This window comes from Aotus nancymaae, unplaced genomic scaffold (assembly GCF_030222135.1).
Source record: "Aotus nancymaae isolate 86718 unplaced genomic scaffold, 86718_ANA_hifiasm-v0.15.2.pri h1tg000003l, whole genome shotgun sequence".
NCBI classification, from domain to species: Eukaryota; Metazoa; Chordata; class Mammalia; order Primates; family Aotidae; genus Aotus; species Aotus nancymaae.
This window is the reverse complement of record NW_026988414.1, coordinates 9,742,866-9,767,118: the sequence shown is the minus strand read 5'-3', so window position 1 is coordinate 9,767,118 and position 24,253 is coordinate 9,742,866. Positions and strand designations below refer to the sequence as shown.

General features: G+C 40.6%; 1 protein-coding gene across 3 annotated transcripts; it reads right to left on the bottom strand.

Annotated features, from left to right (window-relative positions):
• Positions 1-301: 301 nt before the first annotated feature.
• Positions 302-24,242, bottom strand: RBM18 (RNA binding motif protein 18). Of its 3 annotated transcripts, none has more exons than XM_012458202.3 (6): positions 24,134-24,242; positions 20,136-20,264; positions 10,791-10,917; positions 6,829-6,915; positions 4,580-4,665; positions 302-1,694 (listed from the first exon to the last, which is right to left on the bottom strand). In XM_012458202.3, exons 2-6 carry the CDS (start codon positions 20,246-20,248, stop codon positions 1,535-1,537), a joined length of 573 nt encoding a protein of 190 aa, XP_012313625.1. In that variant the 5' UTR covers positions 20,249-20,264; positions 24,134-24,242; the 3' UTR covers positions 302-1,534. The 3 variants fall into 3 exon arrangements, with proteins under 3 accessions (XP_012313625.1, XP_012313627.1, XP_012313626.1); XM_012458204.3 differs by having other exon boundaries at positions 20,136-20,254; XM_012458203.3 differs by lacking the exon at positions 24,134-24,242 and adding an exon at positions 22,066-22,763.
• Positions 24,243-24,253: the final 11 nt, after the last annotated feature.

Below are 24,253 nucleotides of genomic sequence, written 5' to 3'. Positions count from 1 at the left end.
TAAAGTATTTGATATCTAGAGATATTTAAAAAGAGTAACCTTGGGAAAAGTAATAAGCACTTCATCGAACCAGTTTTATGAATTCTAAAACCTCCCTCTACTGAAGTTTTGATTCAAATGTCTTAAATTCATTTATACTCATGGGAAGATGTTACGTTCCTATAATGAAAGCTTCCTTTTGCTAACAACCATAGTGATACACAGTATGTAATCACCAGGGGCACCTGGAGTAACTAAGTGATACATACCTGGTAAAGAAGCAAAGGTGCTGCCCAATTAAACAGTATGTCACACTTGGCACCAAAATGACCAAAATGTGAAGAAATACCTCCCCAAATCTGTTGGTTGACTTATCTTTCTCTATTGTTATATTTAGAATGCTTAGAGTGACAAAAATATCCAGAGGCAAGTATGTTCTCCAAGTGAAGAATCATTTTCAAATCATGTAGTCTTTTAAAACTACCTATAACACAAAGTCATTACACTCTTGGTGCCACAGCAGTGTCTGCTCCATTGACTTTTGGTGCCTGCTGCCTGTCCCCTTCTTGTCCTGCACAAGATAATGCAATCTCTTCCACTTAGACCCCTATACAATTATTAGAAAATTGTATGTTTGATAGTGACCAATATAGCAATGTTTAGGTTTTCAAAAAAATTTTGCTTCTATTTAGATTGACCATGATACAATTCCAAACATAACATTTTCATGCTATAAAAACAATCCCATGCAATAAATGCAATTTTAAAAGTCCCATAATAGCAACATTTGGTATTATAGAAGGCATGGTTATTTAGATTTGAAAAAAAATGATTGCTATAGAATAAAAGTTCAATTTCCAAATAGCACGTCTGTTGTGGTATAAAATGTTAAATTTGATTCTAGTTTTGTCAACGCAAACAATTTTAAGATATACACCATGTTTTCCTAATTGGGATTTTGAAACAATAAGCATAATTCTTAAACAGATTACTACAACATTCGTTCAAAGAATCAGCTCCCTTTTGCCAAGAACTTTCTCTTTTTCAGTCCAGTTGGAGGGATTTCCATAGCAAATTCTGGAACAACAGTTCTGAACATGATTTAAAAATCTGTCTCTCACTTCCCTCCCTGTCTTTTACTTTTTCTTTATGTTGTAAAGACACATGAGCACAGAAAAATGCTCAATTTTTTAGTAGACGTTAATATATTTAGTTTCCTGATTTAAATAATAATAACATTTTATGTATTTGCCGTTTGCTCTGGCACACTACAGAATGTTTCTGGAGTTACAAATCCAAACAAACCAGCCAATTAGAGCATCCCAGGGTTCAAATCACAATTTGGGATACAATCCTATTTATTCTGGATGATGCTCAATTCCATACATAGTTCAGGGAAGAAACATCCATAAGAACATCCAAAAACATTGTTACCAAAAGCTAACATGTGATTGTGCTCTGTTGAATAGTACCATTCACATCTACAAAGTACAAAGGCAGACGATTTTAGGTGTGGAGACCAATTTGCTTGTACTGCTACAGTAATTCACAACCATCATCTTCGAGATTTCCATGCTGTTCTAGAATATGGAGTAGTCCTTTTTTTATCCGGTGGTTTAAAGTAGGAATAAACAGGTGCTGCTGGATACTCTGCATCAGGATTTTCTGCCATCATTTTCAGTTTTGCTTCAATGGCTTTTATCTTTGCAGTGACACTGGAAAAACGATAGCAGAGGATCAGAGTGGACCTAGGTACACTTAGAAAATACCTGTAGAGTTCATCTCCTTGAGCCTCTTGGGAACATTAGAGAAGCAACAAGATACTAAATTACAAACATTTAAACATTTCATATAAAAGCCAGAAACAACTAATACTCTCATTCTAAGAAAGAGATCAAGTCTGAGCCATCTATTAAATTTTTAACACGAGCCTAGGCTTTGTTAGGAGTACTTCATATAGTTTTACATTTAATCCTCAGATGTAGACACTGTTCAGCACCTTAGTACTTGGCAGAGAGTAGGCACTAAAAATAATTCTTGTAGAATTGAAAACAACATTATAAGACATGTTATATTCTTTATTTTGCAGATAACAGGCATAGAAAGGTTTATTTGCCCAACGTTACACAGAGAGAAAGTGGTAGAGCAGAGATTTGAATACAAATTGACTCAAAAAGCCCAGGTTTCACCTGAATCACTGAATAAAAATGGAAAAAAGAAAACATTCTTGAAATCCTATTCAGTCTCTTTTTACTGATGAAGGTGTGTTAATAAAGGCTATGATTTACAAAGTGCTTACAGTGAGCCAGGCACACTGCCCAGCATTTTAATTACATTATTATTTTTTTGAGACAGGGTCTTGTTCTGCCAAGGCTGGAGTGCGGTGGTGCCTTCATAGCTTACTAAAGCCTTAACTCCTGAGCTCAAGCTACCCTACTGCCTCAGCCTCCTGAGTAGCTAGGAATATAGGCACACACCACCACATCTAGCTGATTAAAAAAATTTTTTTTTTGTAGAGATGGAATCTTGCTATGTTGTACGGGCTGGTCTTGAACTCCTGGTTTCAAGTGATCCTCTTGCCTCAACCTCCCCAAATGCTGGAATTACAGGCATGAGCCACTGCACTCGACCTACTTATAAGGTTTGTACTCCTTGCAATAGCTCTACATGGGTTATCATCCATGTTTTACAGACGCAGAAACAAATGCAGAGGTAGTGATATGACCAAGGTTCACACAGCTAACAAACTGCAGAGTGAGGATTCAACTCATCATCAAAGCCCTTGTTTTTTCTTCTCCACCAGGTTAAGAGCAAAATAGTCCTATATTACACAGGAAGGGTTAGGAGATGCTAGAGAAGTGAGGAATTTGCTTTTGACTGAGGTCATTGCTATCCCTGGACCAGAATGCAAAGCACTCAGGCAGCAGATAGTTTTTGGCCTGTGGCTGCCTTCCTTTTCCATTCTTGATGCTGTTAATGGTCTACACAGCCAGTGAGAGAAACTGCGAAGGAGTGTATACACAGCCTTTTGGAGATCCTCAAAAGGTATACATGGGCAAGAAATTTAAAAACTAAGTTACAATAAAAAGAACACTTATGTATTACTGAGATGCATTCTGGCCCCTCTTCCATTAATGGCACAGCCAGTCACTGATTCTGTACAAGTCACAGGGAAGCAACCTTCTCTCATTAGGCATAATGTTAATAGAGAGATATAAGCTGAGGTCCTCTGGATAAAAAAATAGATGGAAAACCTTAGGCTATCTTGTAAACAAGTGGCATACACAAATCATAAGAAACTTGTTATAATACAAAGACCATCAAGCATAAATGCAGTCATCTCTTTCCAATAGGAGTTAGATTTATGAAAACCTTCATGGAAATCAATCTATGATTAAGGAGTTCAAATCTTATGAGAAAAATAACACAGTGGATATGTGCTCCCAGGGAATCTACACAAGTCACTTAATTCCCTGGAGCACAAAATTAAAAAAAAAATAGTATTAAACTTAAATGAGTAACTATAAAATTAATTTAAATGTACCAATTTATCATTCCTGAAAACTTTCAGGACTATCTTCCCTTGCAGTTGAATGAAATGCTTGTAAATCTGTTTTGTTTGGTGCAGATAATACACACAAAAGGGATTTAACCCCCTGCTTGGTGCTCTGCCCTAATAAGCATCACTTTCCCGACTTTAGAATTGTTGGTTTCTGATCCTTATGTATCACTGATGCTCCTTCACATATTTTCTTCCCCGGCCCCAGAACAGGCTTCAGAACTGCAGTCCTGAATTTACAGCCTGGAGCTTCTTTGATGTAGTAACTAAGAGACTGAATTTTGAAGTCTAATAGACCTGGCTTTGAATGCTGAGTCTGTTATTTGCCACCTGTGTGATCTCAGCCATAAGTAAATGACATACTGCACATAAGTGTTTAGCATAGTGCCTGCTTCCTAGTAAGCTCAATAAATCCTGGTTATTGTTATTGTTACTGCTAAAATTTCTCCCTAGGCTACAATGCAAAACAAAACAAGAAACAAACAAACAAAAAACCCACCTTCTACTTCTGCCCAACCATCCACTTAACTTCCCCTGTTTCTGCCCGACCCTTAGTTCTCCTGTTTTAAACTCCAAAGAAATAACTAACAATTCGTACAAAAACTGTTACAGCCACTGCAATGGTACACAGAATCAAACATCTGCAAACTAAAATTCTGTGTAAGGGAACTTAAGATTGGGGAGAAATTAGTGTATAATGACAAATGCCAAAGAGACCCAAGGCCTTATTAAAATGCTTGCTTTTAGAGTAATGACTGATCTGTCTTTGTATCCTCAGTGCTAAGCACAAGGCTTGGTGTGTAGTAGCTACACTCAGTTTTTTTTACGAGGGAATGAACTCTGTAAATGAGGAGTACATGATCTTAGGTGGACAGAAGGACAGGAAATGTATACATTCTGGAAATTAACTGAACATCTCTCTCAATAGGTCAAGTTAATAAATTCTAAGAGTCTGAAGACTCACTGTTTTATGAAGACATGGTATGATGCAATGGCTGAAGCTCCTGAATTACTGTGTCTTTCTATAGTATACCATCTTACCTTAGGTTAGATTGAGTAGGCTCAGTGCTTGAGGATGGCTCGAGACTGATTGGAAGAATCTTATCATTCTTGTTATGATCGTATCTCTGAAAACGAGAAACAGAGAAATTACTTGATGTGGGCAGAAACCAGACCTTTACTGTAGTGCATGGGTTCAGAAACTAATACCATCAGTGTATCATCAGCTTACTTCTAGACAATTTTAGGACCACTTTACATTTAGAATTAATGAAACACTTCACACAGTTTTGGCCTAAAAGCTGTAAGTTTAGAAAAAGAAGCTTCCATCTAGCCATCAGTTCCTCCTTATTTGGTAGGAAAAAAATGTCAACTTTCAATTTCCCAGATGGTACAAACACACAGGAGGGTTGCCTTCTTATATTCTTGTTTTAACTGTCACATATCACCTCTTACAATATTTATTTCATTAAAAATACTTTAAAGTGGCCAAGCATGATGGCTTGCACCTATAATCCCAGCACTTTGGGAGGCCAAGGTGGGCTGACTGCTTGAGCTCAGGAGTTCGAGACTAGCCTGGGGAACACGCAAAAACCCTGTCTGTTTAAAAACAAACAAAAAACAAAAATTAGCTGGGCGGGCAAGCTGGCACATGCCTGTAGTCCCAACAACTCAGGAGACTGAGGTGAGAGGATTGCTTGAGCCCAGGAGGCAGAGGTTGCAGTGAGCCGAGATCTTGCCACTGCACTCCAGCCTGGGTAACAGAGACAGACCCAATCACAAAAAACAAAAAAACTTTAAATTTTGCAAAGTACCCACCAAGCATGATATTTAACTCTTAACAGTCCTGAGTGGAGAATAAAAGTAGTAATAATTTTGAGTAGTTGATACAGATAACATTCTACAGAAAAGTAGTAATTTAATTTGATGTCAGATAATTATATAATTCTTTTTTTTTATTTTAAATTTTATCAGAAAAAATAAAGACAGGGCTTCCCTGCCCTTCCCTATGTTGCACAGACTGGTCTTGAACTCCTGGGTTGAAGCGATCCTCCTGCCTCAGCCTCCCAAAGTGCTGGGATTACGGGCATGAGCCTCCATGCCTAGCCAGATAATTACATACTTCTTGTAAAAAGTAAATATAATATTGAAGAGCAATCAAGAGCTTCTGGTCAAAAAAGATTTATAGGAGAAGAGAACCGTGAAGCACAAAGATTTTCAAGTGGAAGACAGGAATGGAGGATGATTTCTCTTGCGTGCCTTTTCAATGAGATGCAGAACGAGAAAACGGGTTTAGTAAATGAGACTTGATTTTTCCCTTGAGTAAAAAAGCATTTGGTAATTCTCCTTGTTGTTTCTATTTTTAAGGCAATGTGTCCTAGAAATTGAGAAGGCTCTGTGATTACCTGAAATACTCAGAAGGATCTAAAGTATTTGAACTTCGTTTTTCAGCTTGGACATTGAGCTCATATGTCTGTTTAGTCTCTGTGACTCTTTACTGGGAAGTTTGTAGAGAGTTTCTTATCAAAAACCATGTTTAGAGCTAAAGACTTCAGCTCCAACTCAAAACTGTCACAAATCTTTGTGCAGGCAGGTTTGTCAAGTCTCCACTGCAGGAGGAGGCAGATCATCTCTTGGGACTGCTCCAGTCAACACACTTTACCACCTCTGTGCCAGCTGGAACAGAATGCCATTTGTTTTTTTTTTTTTGTTTTTTTTAACTGGCTGAAGCTTTTCTAGTGTATTCTCCCAAGAGACTAATTACAGAATGAACAGGGCAGCCTGCTACTTCTCAGGACTTAGACACAATGCAGGCACTGCAAAGTCCCACGAACCCACACCCTAGTAACTCTCAAGATTTCTGGAGTAAGAAGATGCCAGTGCTTTAAGCACGCATACAAACTACCCATTTCTCAAGCATTTAGAATAAACAAATTCAAACTCTCCACAGAGTCAGAAGCTGGGAAGAGTCTAATAATGCCTACAGCAACTGATTTTAAAAATAAATACATTTTTTTCCTCCAAAGAACAACCCTCCACCAAAAAAAATGACAGAGGTCTGAGCATACACATTAGCCACATGAGAAACTCAATGAGAACCAGGATCTGTGGGCATGTGGAGAGAAATTACCAAGGAACTTAATCCCTCCTGAGATGTTTCTCAAAAGAAAAATCTGGCAACACGCACGGTAAATACAAGTAGGAGACTGAGGTACGGCTGTTTCAGGCGTGAGGAGGTTGGGATATAAACGGGGAAGTGGACAACTGTCTTTCTAGCCTCTCAGACATACCTTTACTTGAGCATGTGCCCATCGCACCACCAGCTTCTTGGACAGGGCCAGCTTGCCATTGAGACACTGGATGGCTTGTTCTGCTTCCTGTCCAGGAAAGGGACAAATGTTAGTTAAAAACTGAAGTGCCTGACTAGCTATATGTATTCTCACAGGGCCTCACTAGCTTTGATGGCTGAGTTTCTAACCAAATTGTTTTTGGTAAATAACTGGCAAGGTTAGTTTTTTAAAGTCAGACAAAAATTCAAATCCTGGTCTGTCATTTGCTGGCAGTATGATATTTGGCAGGTCACTTAAGTGTCTCTAGTTTTGTTGCCTGTAAAATATGGATAAATAATGGATAATTTTTTTAATGGATAATATGGATACTTATTCCTCAGTGGTTGTGAGGACTCAAAGAATGTATGTAAAGCATGGAGCATATGATATACACTTAACATATATTAGTAATAGTGCTGTTCCTATTAGGTGACACCCATATTCACACTTCTGTTAGTTAGGTAGCACCTCCTATGTCAAGAAACTGTACTCCCCACAAGGGTCCTGGAACCATAACCTGGACTAGGGTGTACTCCCTGGATTCACAGTGAGGAGTAACTGCTTTAAAGGGCATGGGAGGAAACTAGGCCGGAAAAAGCAGGAGTGAGTCAAAGAGATTGTGAGCAAGGTATCTGTGTGAGTCAATGTACGCACCTGGTTTTCAGAATCAAAAGTTCCTTGACCCTTTCCCCATCAGACACGGGAGTAATAAGGTTGAAAGGAATTCCTGAAGCTGGCTAACAGTCACTCTAGGTCATTTCCAGGAAATCTGGCTGTACTTTCCATCCTGCCGAACCTTCTTTGCCCCATTTGTATCCATGAGGCATTTGGCCAAGTGTAACCCATGTTTAGTGAGGGTGAAGAAGCCCTTAAGGAACAGAGGAGAAAGAGGATGTCCCAGGGAGCAGGGAGAGCCTATAGAAGCCAGTAGGCATTCTAGTTTGGTTTTTACTGGTGATTCTCTAGTTCCTCCAGAACCTACCAGTATGACATTTAACAAATATTTACTGAGTTCTCACTGTGTGTCAGGCATTGGATATTCACCAGTCATCCTCACCCCACTACAGCACACAGAGCTAGAATGACAGGTAAAAGACATTTTATTCTTTTAAGCTTCTCTTGGTGAATAAGAACTTACAGGGCACTCTATTAGTTCCAAAGCAGCAGCAGTAATAAATTGCTCACAGGGGCACCTTATTTTTAAATGTTTTTTAAAATAATTTCCTACCTGTATTCATTATTTCAAATTTCACGTATTCAAAAATATTATTAAATGCCAACTAGGTTTTCTTATACTTTCATCTATTCTCCCAACTTCCTGTAAGGTAAGAAGGATATGTACTCTTAATCCCCATTCTTAGATGGAAAATCGAGGCCAAAGGAGGTGAAAAGACTTGCTCAAAGTTAATAAATAAAAGAGCCAGAAATAAAAATTAGGCTCTGTATTTTAATCCAGTGTTTTTAAACCAACATCTATGTCCAACATGACCACTGGATTTAGTTGTCTGCAACAATTCCCAGGCCAGATACAGTGGCTCATGCCTGTAATTTCAGCACTTTGAGAGGCCAAAGCGGGCAAACTGCTTGAGCCCAGGAGTTTGATCAACCTGGCAACACGGTGAACCCCAGCCTCTACAAAAAATACAAAAATTAGCCAGTGGGTAGTGTGTGCTTGTGGTCCCAGCTACTTGAGAGGCTGAGATGGGAGGACTGCTTGAGTCCAGGAAGCTGAAGCTGCACTAAGCTGTGATCATGCCACTATACTCTAGCCTAGACGACAGAGAGAGACCCTGTCTCAAAAAAAAAAAAAAAAAAAAAAGCTCACCACACTTTATCATTAAGAAAAAATAAAGTATTTAAAAATGCTGGTCAGGTGTGGTGGCTCACACCTGGAATCCCAGCACTTTGGGAGGCTGAGACAGGTAGATTGTTTGAGCCCAAGAGTTTGAGGCCAGCCTGGGCAACACGGTGAAACATCGTTGCTACAAAAAATGCAAAAATTAGCCAGGCATTCTGGCATGTGCCTATAGTCCCAGCTACTGTGGAGGCTGAGGTGGGAGGATCACTTGAACCTAGAGGTCAAGGCTGCAGTGGGTCATGACTGTGTCACTGCACTCCAGCCTGGGTAACAGAGTAAGACCTTATTTCAAAAAAGAAAAAAGAATGCTAATTCTATAGTGCATTATTTCACTTCCCTCAAAATACTTGAACAATTACTTACTGGCTATCATATTTACAAAAATGAGAGGAAATAAAAAATACCCAGCACTGGCAAGGAGAAATGACACTATCATAATCTCAGAACATACTGATACATCATTTCTTGAAGGCAATTTGGCAGTTGCATTTGTATTAAGAAAAACTACGCATGGACTTTCATGATGCCATTCCATCTCCACAAATGTGGCAAATATACATAATTAGAACTGTAAAAATACTCTTGTGATATTTATACTAGTGAATCAACCCAAATACCAGCAAAACAACCCAAATAGGAACTGGGGACTAGTCAAATATCATATATTCACATTATGTAGTCATCAAAAATGATTAGTTTTTAAATGCAGTCTAAGTCACATACAATAAAATGCCCAAATCTCAGATACAAATCAATGATTTTATACACACACACACACACACACACACACACACGTACATACAAACACCAGTGAAGCCACAATATCAGGATACAGAATGTTATCTTGATGTGATTAAATGGTAGAAAAATTTTACTATACTTTGAATGATAAACATGATAATGATTCTATCTGTGTGTTAAACACTGTATATGTGTTTATGTGTGTGTGAATGTGAAGAGACCAAAAAACACTGAAAAGATATATGACTAAATATTAACAGTGATTATTTCTGGGTATTGGATCAAGTGATTCACATTTTCTTTCTCAGTTATCTATATTTTCATCTATAATATTCACACATTACTTTTAGAATAAGAAAAACACTCATACAAATTATTATCATTACTATTATTATTAAGAGATGGAGTCTTGCTCTGTCGCCCAGGCTGGATGGAGTATAGTGGTGTGATCATAGCTCACTGCAGCCTTGAATTCCTGGGCTCAAGCAATCCTCTTTTCCTCAGCCTCCTAAGTAGCTAGGACTACAGGCGAGCCAACACACCTAATTAAAAAAATCTTTTTTTAGAGACAAGGTCTTACTATGTTGCCCAGGCTGGTCTCAAACTCCTGGGCTCAAGCAATCTCCCCATCTCAGCCTCCTGAGTAGCTGTGATTACAGGTGTGAGCCAGGCCTAAATTATTAACATAATGATAACTATGCAATGTTCTTACATATGACGAATACAGTTATAGAGTACCATGCAGCACCTCTACATTTAGTAATAATCAAATTCAATTCCTTTATCAATGCACTTCCACTTCAAGGACTAAATTTTAATACAAGGAGGTCCATGTATATACCATGGTTGAAGGTGAATGCTCTCTTCTACATATATTACAATTTATATGCATTTGTTCTGAGACCTTGAGAAGAAATAACAAAAGAGTCTCTGTGGGTGTCTCATCACAGACAGGTTTCTGTACCACTGGGCAAAACTACTGAAAGCAAAGAAGGCTTTGTCGATTGGCCAGCCAGTAAAGGAACAAACAAAAGAGAATAGGGACGGAGATGTCCATGTGCTCAATGTGGGCATCCTAATGCATTTGGTCAAAAATGTAGGTCAGTCTTAAACCTTGGCCAAGGGAGGGTAAATTGTGGAAGTTATTCACGAATTCATTTGTTTATTGAGGACGACCTCTTTTAGGACTCAGGGTAAGGCACACAGATGAATCAGACATGGCTCCTGCCTATAGGGAACTTCTATTCTAGTAGGCAAGAGAGATGCACAGATAATTATGACAGAGCTTGATAAATACTATGAAAGGGGGAGAAAGCTCAATTACCTGTTTAGTTTCGAAGTTAACGAAACAGTAGCCTCGAGGCTGTCCCTCCAAAGCGCCTGACTTGTGGAAGAGGAAGTCAAACTGCTTTACCTTGCCAAACTTCTGGAGGAGTTTGAGGAGGTGGTATCTGCAGAGAAAGAACAGCCCATGAGTATGCTCTGGGAATTCTTTTGGCCACTCAGCCTGAAGTGCGAGATAAAAGCAGGAGATAATTTACCCGAGGGATAAAATCTCTCACCCCAGCCCCCTGCCTTCCTCCAAACTGCTATGTTAGTTTATTTGGCAAACAGAGTTGTTTGCCTCTATTTGGAATGGGAACTAGAATTGTCATGGCTATGCATCTGTCCAACACAAAAATACCAAACAAAAACCCCACACCTTACAAACAGCTGTCTGGCCTACAAGCACTATTTGTTTTTCTTTTGGAGAAAAGCTCAAAAATAGTGTTTATTTATTTATTTTTAATTCCTTGGCAATGAAATGGCATTTGTGAATAACTGTAACTCCATCAGAAATACACATCAACCCTTCAAAAGCCAAAGCCTACCCTATCTCAAAAATAAACAAAGTAACAAACATATATGCATTCACACAAACAAACAAAAAATAGTCCTGGAAGATCTTCCTATTCGATTATGTAGTTAATTCTTAGACACACATTGCGCTTGTGAGAAACTCTGCCATTAATCAAATCACAGCTAGTGATACTTCCATAGCACTTGTTGAGTTTCAATCACTGATGTGATTGAACATTAGGACAATGTGGAATCACTATGTGACTGAGGCCAGTTTCACAAAGGGCAAGGGAACCTGGCCAGTCCAATAAATCATTCAGCTATGGGTAACCAACCAACCTCAGTTGCCTTAACACAGTTTATACTCTAGGGTACGGTGAAGTAAAGAATACAGATGGTCAAGGAAGAAATTTATTCCTGACAGGAGGTTCACTCCAAGCTATTGCTTGCCACTCTGCCTCTCATCCTCTTCTTAAATTCCTTACTCGGTTTCCATAGAGCTTTTAAGTTATTCAAACAGATGTGGCCTTAACAGGTTGCTGTGGCCAATCTCAATTCCGACTTCCTGTCATCTGATGTGGGGGTGAGACAAACCAACAGCTCTCCCGTTTCCTTTCCCTTTGGCCTTCCTCCTGGCATCCTCCGTGCTATTCAAATGGAGTCAAGGCTTTCTCTAAACAATGCTGTCCCTGTGATACTAAAAAGGTATCAGCCCACATGCTAAATCTGTTATTACTGGGAAGTCTACCCCACAGGGAGTCAGTAAAGTTTCATTATAGCCACATTTATTCACATTGTTTTCTAAGAGAAACTCATCAAAATTTTATTCTTGAGTAAGACTCCCCTTTGGGAGGCAGAAAGATATGAAATGGACCATACACTATACTAAATTTGATACTAATGCACATCAACAAGCAAGTCCATTATCCTGGATCGAGTGTCTGACACAGTGGAACAAGAAAGACATAATACAGGTTTAGTACTGGGACAAATGCAAGGATCCCAAGGCATATTGTGGATATTACTCGGTTTATTTTGAAAGGTAAAACAACCATGATCCCCTACTTTCTAACTTCCCAACTCCCATCAGGACACCTCAACCACGAGAGAGAATGTAGGAAATGACTTCAGGGGAAAGGAAGACACCTTAAGTGCAAATTTGCGGTTTTACTTGACTTTCTGAATAGGCTTACTGCAAGGGTGAGTCTTTCACACATACAGATGGACTCCCCTCTAGAAGAGTCTCCCCCAGGGTCCTTAATTCACAGCTGTATCTTCCAATTACTAAACCCATTCAAATCTTAACACCGTGCCAGTTGCCACGGAATGGGGAGTCAAACCTATTCTTAAAAAAAAAAAAAAAAAAGGCTGGGTGCAGTGGCTTACGCCTGTAATCCCAATACTTTTGGGGCTGAGGTGGGCAGATCACGAGGTCAGGAGATCAAGACCATTCTGGCCAACATGGTGAAACCCCGGGAGGCTGAGGCAGGGGAATCGCTTGAACCTGGGAGGCGGAGGTTGCAGTGAGCTGAGATCACGCCACTGCACTCCAGCTTGGCAACAGAGCAAGACTCCATCTCAAAAAAAAAAAAAAAAAAAATCTAGGCCAGGCGCAGTGGCTCATGCCTATAATCTCAGCACTTTGGGAGGCCAAGGCAGGCGGATTGCCTGAGGTCAGGAGTTCGAGACCAGCCTACCTAACATGATGAAACCCTGCCTCTACTAAAAATACAAAAAATTAGCTGGGCATGGTGGAGTATGCCTGCAGTCCCAGCTACTTGGGAGGCTGAGGCTGGAGAATCGCTTGAACCCGGGGGGCGGAGGTTACAGTGAGCCGAGATCACGCCACTGCACTCTAGCCTGGGTGACAGAGCAAGACTTAAAGAAAAAACAAAATCTAAGCCTACTGTGGGCTGGTCATCTTTCATTAGCTCCGTTCTGCTTAATAGCAGGAAGGTAACACGATTGGCATTTCCTAAGAAATGAATTTTAATTTACTCAGAAAAAAAACACACCAACAAAAGATTACTCTTTGTAAGGCTAACAAACACAATCTGCCCAAGAAGTGCGACCTTAAGATTCCAGGAACATCTGCTTAGGTCTGTGTCTTTCAACTTCTCCAGGATTTCTTTTCTTGTTTGATAATTTCTTAAAATTATCAGAACACCGAAACAAAAGGAATGAAATGTTTACTATTTTGCTTCCTGGAGATGGGGACTGCAAGCTCTGATAGTGAAAAAAGCCTGAAGGATCTTGCTTTCACATCTGCAAGCACTTTTATCTGCTGCTGAAGTGCGGAGAGCACACTACTCAGCAGAGGCTTGCATCTCTTAATGAAATGTGCGCCCTGCAGCCTTCAGGAGCTAGAAAATTAGCACACCAGTCCCACACATATATCTGCAATTTAATCAGTGTTTTCTGTAATTGGTTTTTAAGACAGCTTTTCTGCCTAATGGCACAGAAGTAATTAATCTATACAAATGTTAAAACAGGTATCTACAATATGTCTAGAGCCAAGCAGGCATATGGACTATGCAGATGAATAAAATTAGGTTCCTGCCTTCAAGGACCTCACATTCTAGTTAAGAGAGAGAAATGTAATCAAACATTTACAAAACAACGTGATGCTTGTACACAGAGGTATGAATAGGAGCGCACAGAATGAGGACCAATGGTGCAAGGAAGGTGGTGGTGAAGGAAAGCTTCATGAAAGGAGTGATATCTGACTGGGTTGTGTCCGTGTGAGTGAGTACTAACCAATGTGCAAAGACATAAAGGTGAAAAAAGGTCTGATCCATTGGACTAGAGTGAGGGTAGCCAGTGAGACGGGGCTGAAAGGTAGGAAGAGGACAGGCTGTAAAGGATGTCATGGGTTGAGGGAAATTTAATTTCACGTTGTAAGCAATTGGAAGCCCATGAAATGACATTTAAAATTATTTTTAGTGCACAATTTGTTGTAGAGAAAATTTTCTTTATAAACATATATAGAAATTACTATGAGATGGGTCTTTTATGTTTTATGCTACACACATTATTAAAGGGTCTTACTGTGTTTCCAAATTAAGTAACCAAACAGTGAAGGCTGTTTCATGCAAACCAAAACATAAAAAGATATATGGACAATGAAGGAGACATAAGGAATGGGCTAAGAGAGAAACAGGTTTCTTCAGGGGTGAACACATTGTTCTCACATGCTCATGCATTTATTTTCCTTTGCATTCTAGCTTACCTAGTTTATCCCTGAAAGTCTTTATCTGAAGGACATTTCTACCTGGATGGCTCTCCAATGCTTCTAAGTTTATCTAACATACCCCAAACGGAATTCCTCCCTACCACAAACTGATGATCTTTTCAGCTGTCCCTCTGGTCAGGGGACGTATCTTTTTACATTCCTTAGGCAAGAAACATCAGGATCACCTCAACCTTCCACTCCACTTCAATCATTTTCTTCATCTCTCAGACTCACCCATCAGTTTCCAAGTTCACTGTCTCTATCTAGGTGATAACTGATGGCAAGACTGGTTCATGGCAATCTCTTTCAGCTAATCTTCATCTTCAGTTTCTGCCCTTCCAATTCATCCTACATACTGACGTAAAATTTCTCTATTAACACACCGTCGTCTAGCCTGGGCAAAACAATGAGACCTTGCAAAAAAATTAGCTGAGTGTGGTGGCACATGCCTATAATTCCAGTGACTTGGGAGGCTGAGGTGGGAGGATTGCGTGAGCCTGGGAGGTGGAGGTTGCAGTGCTAAGATTGAGCGACTGCACCCCAGCCTGAGCAACAGAGTGAGACTCTGTCTCAAAAACAAAACAAAACAACAACAAAAACAAACAAACCCACAACACTTTCATGATATCAGTCTCCTGCTAAACACCCAGAATGAGTCTCTTTTTCATGTAATTCAGACTTATCTGAATGAATTTTAAAGATTCTGTCTTAACCTGAGAATAGTCTATCTATTCAGCCACTATTTTCATTCCCATCCAGTATTCAACCTTTGCTTAAGTCAAAAAGATCTTCTTGATTTTCTACTTACACATAACAATCTTTCTTATTCCTACTTACAGACCTTTATTTACGATTTTCCCACCACTCAGAATGCTCCTTCTATTAGTATTCCTACCGACTTGGTTCTCTTTCATACTTGTATATGCTAATACAGTGGCTACAAATTTGGCATTTTACACAGCACATCGAATATTTGAAAAGGAAAGTCAGTATTAGCCCTTTTAGAAAAAAAACCATAGTGTAGAAAATAGATAATGTCTTAGATCAGTAACCTTCAGTTTCTTTGTGGATGGCACTAATAATGATATTCAGAGGTATTGCTTACCCTTAAAGTTAGATTGGGTCTCACAACAATGAAAAAGAAATCTTTATATTTTGAGATTTAGAATAGAATACATTAGGCTATGACTATTCAATAATTAGAATATTTGTGCAAAGAACACTAAATTAGGCAGTGGGAAACTATCATTAACTACTTCAGTATACTGAGCCAACTCACTTCACTCTTCATTTCCTATATAATAGGAAAAATAGTATCTGTTCCATTTACCTCACAGAGTTTTAAGGGGTTGTGTAAGAGAGACTCATACAATATTAGAGCTAGAAGTAATGCTCAGATCATTAATTGAACGTTCTCATTTTGTAAGTAAGAAATTGTTACATATAATATAGTTGACAGGAATCAGAATATAGTGGAAAGAACATAGGTTTGGAATCTGCTACTTCCATGAACAAGAATGCATCATCACTCCCTCAAATCCTAAGTTGACAGGAATCAGAATATAGTGGAAAGAACATAGGTTTGGAATCTGCTACTTCCATGAACAAGAATGCATCATCACTCCCTCAAATCCTAATCTCAAAGATGTATTTAGTCATACAAATATTTCTGGCACCTAACACAGCCCTAAAATGGTATTACAACCACAGAGTGAACACAAACAAACAAGAAGAGCAATACTAGAGTGCTAGACAGTCAGGAACGCATATTCTGCTGGGAAGAGGCTGATAGACATCCTGGTGTCTTGAACAGGACTGACTAATAACCAACAGGCACACATACATAGAATGACTAGAAATAATTACAGAATAAACTAAAACACTGGGTGTAAAAGTGGTTATTTTTTTAAAATTGCCACTGTTTCACATTTACTATCATTCATGACAGTAAGTTTATAATGTCTTCTAACAAGAGGTAAAAGAATATTTGAATGAGTGAAGTATTCAAATCAGTTTAGAAAAGAGATCAGGCAGGGGTGGTGGGAAGTAGGGATACATACAGGAAAGAGAGAAGTAAGAAGGGTCTGTTGAAGGGGGAAATGGTAGGAACTGGAAGCAATTTATGGATAGAAGGTAGGTTTAAACAGGAAAACTGGAGGATGCTCGGCAAATTTCTGTTAAGAGTCATTAGAAGTTTAGAGGTTTGGATTCAACTAATCCTTTTTGAGACTGCACTACAAGACGGGTACCATATAGTCACCTAAGTTACATATGTAATTTTATAGTTCATCCAGACTCACCATTACATGCCCCCAGAGAAACATGATCCAGAAGTTTTTGTATTTCAAAAATGTGGAAGGAAATAATCTATTTCTACAAGATAAGGTTTACTTTACTAAAATGTCAGGTGCCTTTGCTATAATTAAGTAAATTAAATGAGGTAATACTAAACATTTCATGTTAACCATAAGCTATGATTGTAGTTATCTCTTTATTTTTTTTTCCAGACAGAGTCTTGCTCTGTCACTCAGGCTGGAGTGCAGTGGCATGATCTTGGCTCACTGCAACCTCTGCCTCCTGGGTTCAAGCGATTCTCCTGTCTCAGCCTCCTGAGTAGCTGGGAGTACAGGTATATGCCACCACGCCCAGTTAATTTTTGTATTTTCTAGTAGAGATGGGGTTACACCATGTTGGCTGGGATGGTCTCGATCTCCTGACCTCGTGATCCACTCATCTCAGCCTCCCAAAGTGTTGGGATTACAGGCATGAGCCACTGTGCCAGGCAGTAGTTATAGCTTTAAGAATAAATTTATTACAATTTAATAAACCAATCTGTTTGACAGATGAAATGTTTTAAGGTAAAGAATCTATAGGATGGCCAGGCATAGTGGCTCATGCCTGTAATCCCAACACTTTGGGAGGCTGAGGCAGGAGGATCGTTTAAGCCCGCGAGTTCAAGACCAGCCTGGGAAACATACTGAGACCCCTGTCTCTACACAACAAAAACACAAACAACAAACTAGCCAGGCATGGTGGCAAGCACCTATAGTCCCAGTTACCCAGGAGTTCCAGGCTGCTGTGAACTATGACTGCGCCACTGCACTCCAGCCTGGTGACAGAGCTGTCAAAAAAAAAAAAAAAAAAAAGAATCTATAGAAAAAAAATAATAAAAATGGTCTTTGGTGATACAGAAGTGGAGCAGCCAGCCACAGGGAAAGCCCAGCACTTCCAGCCAGCATGCTCTGATCTACAGTTTATTACTTGATGTCTACCTCTGGCCTGATGTAAAAAGAGCAGAGATATCAGTGGGAAAGTTCTGATTCGATATTCCTGCCGATGTTCTAATTGAAAAAAACATTCACACACTCCAACTTATGACATAAACTGAGGTGGCAAATGCCCATTTGAACCTTCCTGTCAGGCAGCAGGACACAATTAGAACAAAAGTCTCATTACAGAGAAGTGCGGCCAACACAACCAACATTGTTTCCACACTTCAGATTTCCATTTAGATAGGCAGAGGTGGGAATGGAAACCACTATGAGCATCCCCTCATAGCTTGGGTTTTGGATGATGGAAAAAACTTCCCTGATGAAGAGACATTAATTGAGAGGTTAGACAGATTCATATACTCATCCTCAAAAACCATGAATCATAAAAGAGAACCGAAATAAATGCAATCTACTCCAGGGTCCCTGTGACCAAGATAACATAGTATGTGGGCAACACATCTTAAATACAGTCATAATTTCTACAGGCACCCAAATATATTTACATTTGGCTGTTATGAGCTTGAGCAGGTTTAAGGGACTTTCTGTTATAATCCTGATTTATAAGTTTAGATCCTTTTTTTCTCTTTCCTAATCCTAACTCTCATATATACCTGTCTCATCCCACACTCAAAGAAGCAGGTTTCCTTCTCTCCTCCCTTCATCTTTTTTTTTTTTTGAGACAGGGTCTCCCTCTGTCACCCAGGCTGGAGTGCAGTGGCGCAATCTCCGAGTACTGCAACCTCTGCCTCCCAGGTTCAAGTGATTCTTGCGCCTCAGTCTCCCAAGTAGCTGGGACTATAGGAACACACCACCATGCCTGGCTAATTCTTTCATTTTTAGTAGAGATGGGGTTTTAGTACGTTGGCCAGATTGGTCTCCAACTCCTGACCTCAAGTGATGTGCCCGCTTCGTCCTCCCAAAGTGCTAGGATTATAGATATCAGCCACTATTCCTGGCCTCCCCTCGTCTTTAACACTATTCCAAAGGGAGTCACTCGTATGACTGATGATATACTCAAAACGTGCTTTCGGCCTGGCACAGTGGCTCAAGCCTGTAATCCCAGCACTTTAGAAGGCCAAAATCAGCCTGGTCAACATGGTGAAAGCCCATTAATACAAATACTAAAATTTGTATTAATACAATACTAAAAATACAAAAATTAGCTGGCATGGTGGTGCATGCCTGTAGTCCTAGCTACTCGGGAGGCTGAGGCACGAGAATTGCTTAAGTCTAGTAGGGGGAGGTTGCAGTGAGCCAAGACCACGTCACTGCACTCCAGCCTGGGCGACAGAGCAAGACTCTGTCTCAAAAAACAAAAAGAAACAAAAAAACGTTTTCAGCATTGACCTCCTACAGGTCAACCCACTCATTCTACTCTGCCACCGACCACCACTCTCCCCCTATCAAACAACTGGCAGAAGGGAAAAACCTCTCAATTTTCTCAGCTAAGAAATTCCTTTTCATCTTAATGGCTGTGATGTAAAAGAGCAGGGAGTCAGGGCAATTCAATTAATTTCCTGATCTTGGGCAAGGTACTTCTGTCGTTTGGGAATTGGTTTCCTCTACAGTAGCATAAAAAGCCTGGGTCCCATCAGAGGTTGTCAGGTGTGCTCCATGGAGCCCCGGAAGTTCTATAGAGCCTCAACAGGGATGGCCAAAGAAAGGGTAGTAGTTGACAAAAGATTTTGGCTCCATCTTCTCCCTTTTAGTCAGAGCAACTCGGAGCTCTTATTTTATATATAGCTTCATGATTACTTTTACTTAAAGACAGGGCTCTTCAGATTTAAGAAGTCCAAAAACTGCTTAGCATGACACTTAAATCATTTAATGAATGAATGAAAACCAAAGGGACAGGGATGATTTCTAAGGTTCCTTATATCTCTGACCTTCTATAGTTCTATGGCTGCTTAACGTGAATTACAGTCAAGTTGTACACCTCTGCCTGTTTGCAAAGGTACCGAGACTTCTGCTTATTCCTTAATTCTGGGTACAAATGTATGCCCAAGGCTGATTCTAGAGAATAATTCCCTAGAGCCACTAGGTACAAGGATTCAAATAGTTGGAAATGGGAGAACATCTTTAGTAGATAGGAAAAAATAGGTATATGGATTAAAGGATACCCAAGTCTGTGTCCCTGCAGTAGCAGAGTCCAAATGTAAGAAAAATGACAAGATAACAGGCTAACAACAACATCTTATCTCTTCAAAGACAAAATGTAAGTAACAGGGTCAAACTATATCCCACACCCCTTGAAAATTCTTCTTGACATCATCACGGCAAAACATCCCAATATTGTAGGTAAGGAACTAAGGTAATTTAGACTTACTCGGTAATTTTGGGGTCCAGGTTGCCAATCCATAATCGGTGTCCTTCCTGCAGAGAGCCCTCTGAAAGGATGGATGCATTCTCCAGGGGAAGAGTTTTGGTTTCTGCTTCCATCAATGTCTATGAAATACTAAAGTAAATGTGAACATTCAAGCAGGAGAGGAGCAACAATGTGTGAACACAAGACTTCAAATTCAACTCAACAAACATTTATTCAAGGAGGGCATGCCCTCTGGGCAGTCCTTCAAAGGCCTCAGTTATTCCACAACCAGGGCCCCAGAACCAGTTCCCTTGGGATAACTCCTCTGGCAGCCAGAGCACACAAGCTGCCATTTAAGGTGAAAGGGGCGTGGTTCTGTGTAGAGAAACTAAAGTTTTCCTCCGCTGAAGCCAGAGGCTGACTGGGCAGGAGGCCAAAGTCTCTATTACTACATGATACTTCAGTTCAACAACTGTCACCCAAAATAAGTCCTGGAAACCACCAGGAAGAGTCTCAATGGCATTAAAAGGGACAGGCAGGGAAGAGCAGCATTCCATCCCTTTTCCTCTTGGAATAGGCAATACAGTAAAGGGAAGAGGCAATATAAGATATCTGTGCATAGATACAACTGGGTTTGAAACAGGTTGTGTGACTTGATGAACTTTCTAGGTTTCAGTCTCCTCATTATCTAGAGAAATAATAGTGCTTATTTTATAGAGTTGTTGTGAAGATTAAAGACAGAAAAAAATTGCTAAATACTGTATCTAACATATGTAATCAACAAATACGAGCTATTATGATGCTTACTCTTTTGAGACAGACCAGGAAGAAGAGACTAATTTTCTCCTTAGTTACTCAAGTTCCAACATTTGCTAGCTGTGTAGCCCTGGGCAAGTTATTTAACCACTGTTGGCCTCAGTTCCCTCATCTGTAAAATGGGGATAGTGTCTCATGAAATTATGGTGCAGATTCACTGAGTTAATACACCTAAAGCATTTAGAACCGTGCATGGCACCTAGGAAGCATTCAACTAATGTTAAATTATTACTAGTCTTAGTTCCTGAAATGTCTCATCTCACAGCCAAGGAGAAAAGATGATTATGATGGAGGCAGCAATATAAAGAACAGAAAACTTGGTGTCAGAAGACATTGTTTCAAACTGTGGCATTTCTTCTCCGCCCCCCTCCCCCCTCAAAGAGTCTCACTCTGTTGCCCAGGCTGGAGGGGAGTGGCATGATTTTGGCTCACTACAACTTCCATTTCCCAGGTTCAAGTGATTCTTATGCCTCAGCCTCCTGAGAATCTGGGATTACAGGTGCATGCCACCATGCCAGGCTGCTTTTTGTATTTTTTGTAGAGACAGGGTTTCACCACATTGGCCAGGCTGGTCTTGAACTCCTGACCTCAAATGATCCGCCCACATCGGCCTCCCAAAGAGCTGGGATTACAGGTGTGAGCCACCATGCCCAGCAAAAATTGTGGCATTTCCACCGGAAGTTATTTCTCTCTGAGCTTCAGTTTCCCCATCTTTAGTAAATTTTGCTCTGTTTATAGGCTTTGAGGACCCAAAATGAGATGACAGATGTAAAATAAAGCTGTAGGGGCTGGGAAGACAGCATGCTGTGCCAGAGTTCAGAAGACCCTGCTAGAAAACACATGTCCTATACTCAGAAGTATCTCAGAGGTCAGCACTACAGGAACTGTGGGGTCAGTCAACAACTGCCATTACCTCTTAATCATCTCAGCACACCCTATAAAGTCTAGCACAGCAGTCCCTAAGTAATTGTTATTGAATATGTCTATCTACCCCCTGCACATGAGGGAATTTTTCTTCCTTTCCCCTTCACATCTTTAATCCGTTCAGCAATGTAAGTCAAGCAACTAGGAACTGTTAAACTCTGAGCTATGTACTGATATACAGAAATGAATGAGCCACAGCTCTTGTTCTTACCTCGTGGGAGGAAGGTGAAAGACAGAAATAGAATCCCAGGGGAGAAGCATTTTGTCTTCTCTCTGCTTTCCTTTCTCCCTACTTTTTAAACAAATCAGTCATTCAAAAAATAAATTTACTGTTTCTATTTTCTAGGCCTTATCTAATTACTGGAATCAGAGCAGTGAACAAGCAAGGTCCCTATCCTCTGGATACTTATATTTGGAAGGGGAGCAGAACAAAACAAAAGGAAAATAAAGAAGATATAATTAGTGACACATGCCACAAACACAATTAAGAAGGGTGATGTGAAGGGGGCTAGATGACTTTAGAGTGAGTGGAGGGAAGGTCTCTCTAAAGGAGATGACATTTGAGACTTGAATGATAGGACATTCTGATCTTCTCCTGTCTAAAATCAGCAATAATACCAATGGCTATTAATACTTACTACCACAAAAAGGTGCAATGTTTTACTGGTAAGAGTGCAGGATATGCGGGTCTGGATTCAAATCCTGACTTTTGCACCTAGTTACTGTGCCTTTGGCAAGTCACACAATCTTTCTTTTTCTTTTTAAGACAGGTTCTTTTTATTTATTTATTTATTTATTTATTTTTTATTGCATTTTAGGTTTTGGGGTACATGTGAAAAACATGCAAGGTTGTTGCATAGGTGCATACGTGGCAGTGTGATTTGCTGCCTCCCTCCCCTTCACCTATATCTGGCATTTCTCCCCATGCTATCCCTCCCCAACTCCCCACCCCTCCACTGTCCCCCATCTCCCCCACAACAGACCCCCGTGTATAGTGCTCCCCTCTCTGTGTCCATGTGTTCTCCTTGTTCAACACCCGCCTATGAGTGAGAACATGTGGTATTTGATTTTGTGTTCTTGTGTCAGTTTGCTGAGAATGATGGTTTCCAGGTTCATCCATGTCCCTACAAAGGACGTGAACTCCTCGTTTTTAATGGCTGCATAATATTCCATGGTGTATATGTGCCACATTTTTCCTGTCCAGTCGGTTCTTACTCTGTCACCCAGGCTGGAGGGCAGTGGCGCGATCTCCACTCACTGTAACCTCTGCCTCCCAGGTTCAAGCAATTCTGCCTCAGCCTCCCTAGTAGCTGTGATTACAGGCACCGGCCACCACACCCAACTAACTTTTGTATTTTTAGTAGAGATGGGGTTTCACCATGTTGGCCAGGCTGGTCTTGAACTCCTGACCTCGTGATCCACCCACCTCAACCTCCCAAAGTGCTGGGATTACAGGCGTGAACCACTGCGCCCGGCTCACACGATCCTTCTGTATCCTCTCGACAGAAAAGCTTTCCTTAACAGAGCCCCTTGTTAGTCTATATCATAGCCACCTTTCCACCTTTTTCCTCCTACCTAATGCGAATTCAACGTATTACTTAATGTTTTCTCTTCTGTTTCCTTCGCTAGAACAAGACAGGATCTTGCCTATCTTGATCATGGTTCTATTCCTAACACTTAAGTACACTGCCTGGCTCACAGTTGGTACTCAATATTTACTAAATGAAGCAAGCCACTTCTCCACTCGGAACCTCAGTTTCTTTTTCCTTCCTAGAATGGGTACAACTATCCCTGTCTCACGAGGTCGTTGTGAGTCTTAAATAAGACAGTTTTGATGACAGCTCAGTATATGGCTTCTTGAGAAACGGTAAAGGGTAACAAAAGATCAAGACGGCATGGGACTATCAAAATGCTTTGCGTTTGCAATAGCAACAATCCTTTAGATTACCAGAGTTCACAAAACGCGGTTACATTTATCCTTCCAGCTGAGCTGCAACAACCCTGGAAGCCAGAAATAGTCATTTGGGGAAAGTACAATCCAGAGAAGGAGACATTTGATCCTAAAAGCTAGTGGTGGGGTCAAGCCTGGAACCCTGGCTTCCCGATTTCTGGCTGCGAATTCCCACATGCGAGGGGTCATTACTCGATTGTTATTTCCGGGCCAGCGGCAGGACAATCCGGGGCGGGGCCAGAGATGCCGTCCTGCGAGGGCGGCCTCCTGTAAGACCTCCTTGAAGACCCATCGCCGAGGTGCAGGGACACCTCGCGGCCGGACTCACCTCGTGGCCTCGGCGTGCTGCCCTCAGCTCATGCCCCGAAACCAGGTCCCCACTCTGCAGTCAGACGGACCTCTGCACGCGTCCGCCTCAATGCCGCCAGCTGCCAGGCCGCCCGTGACG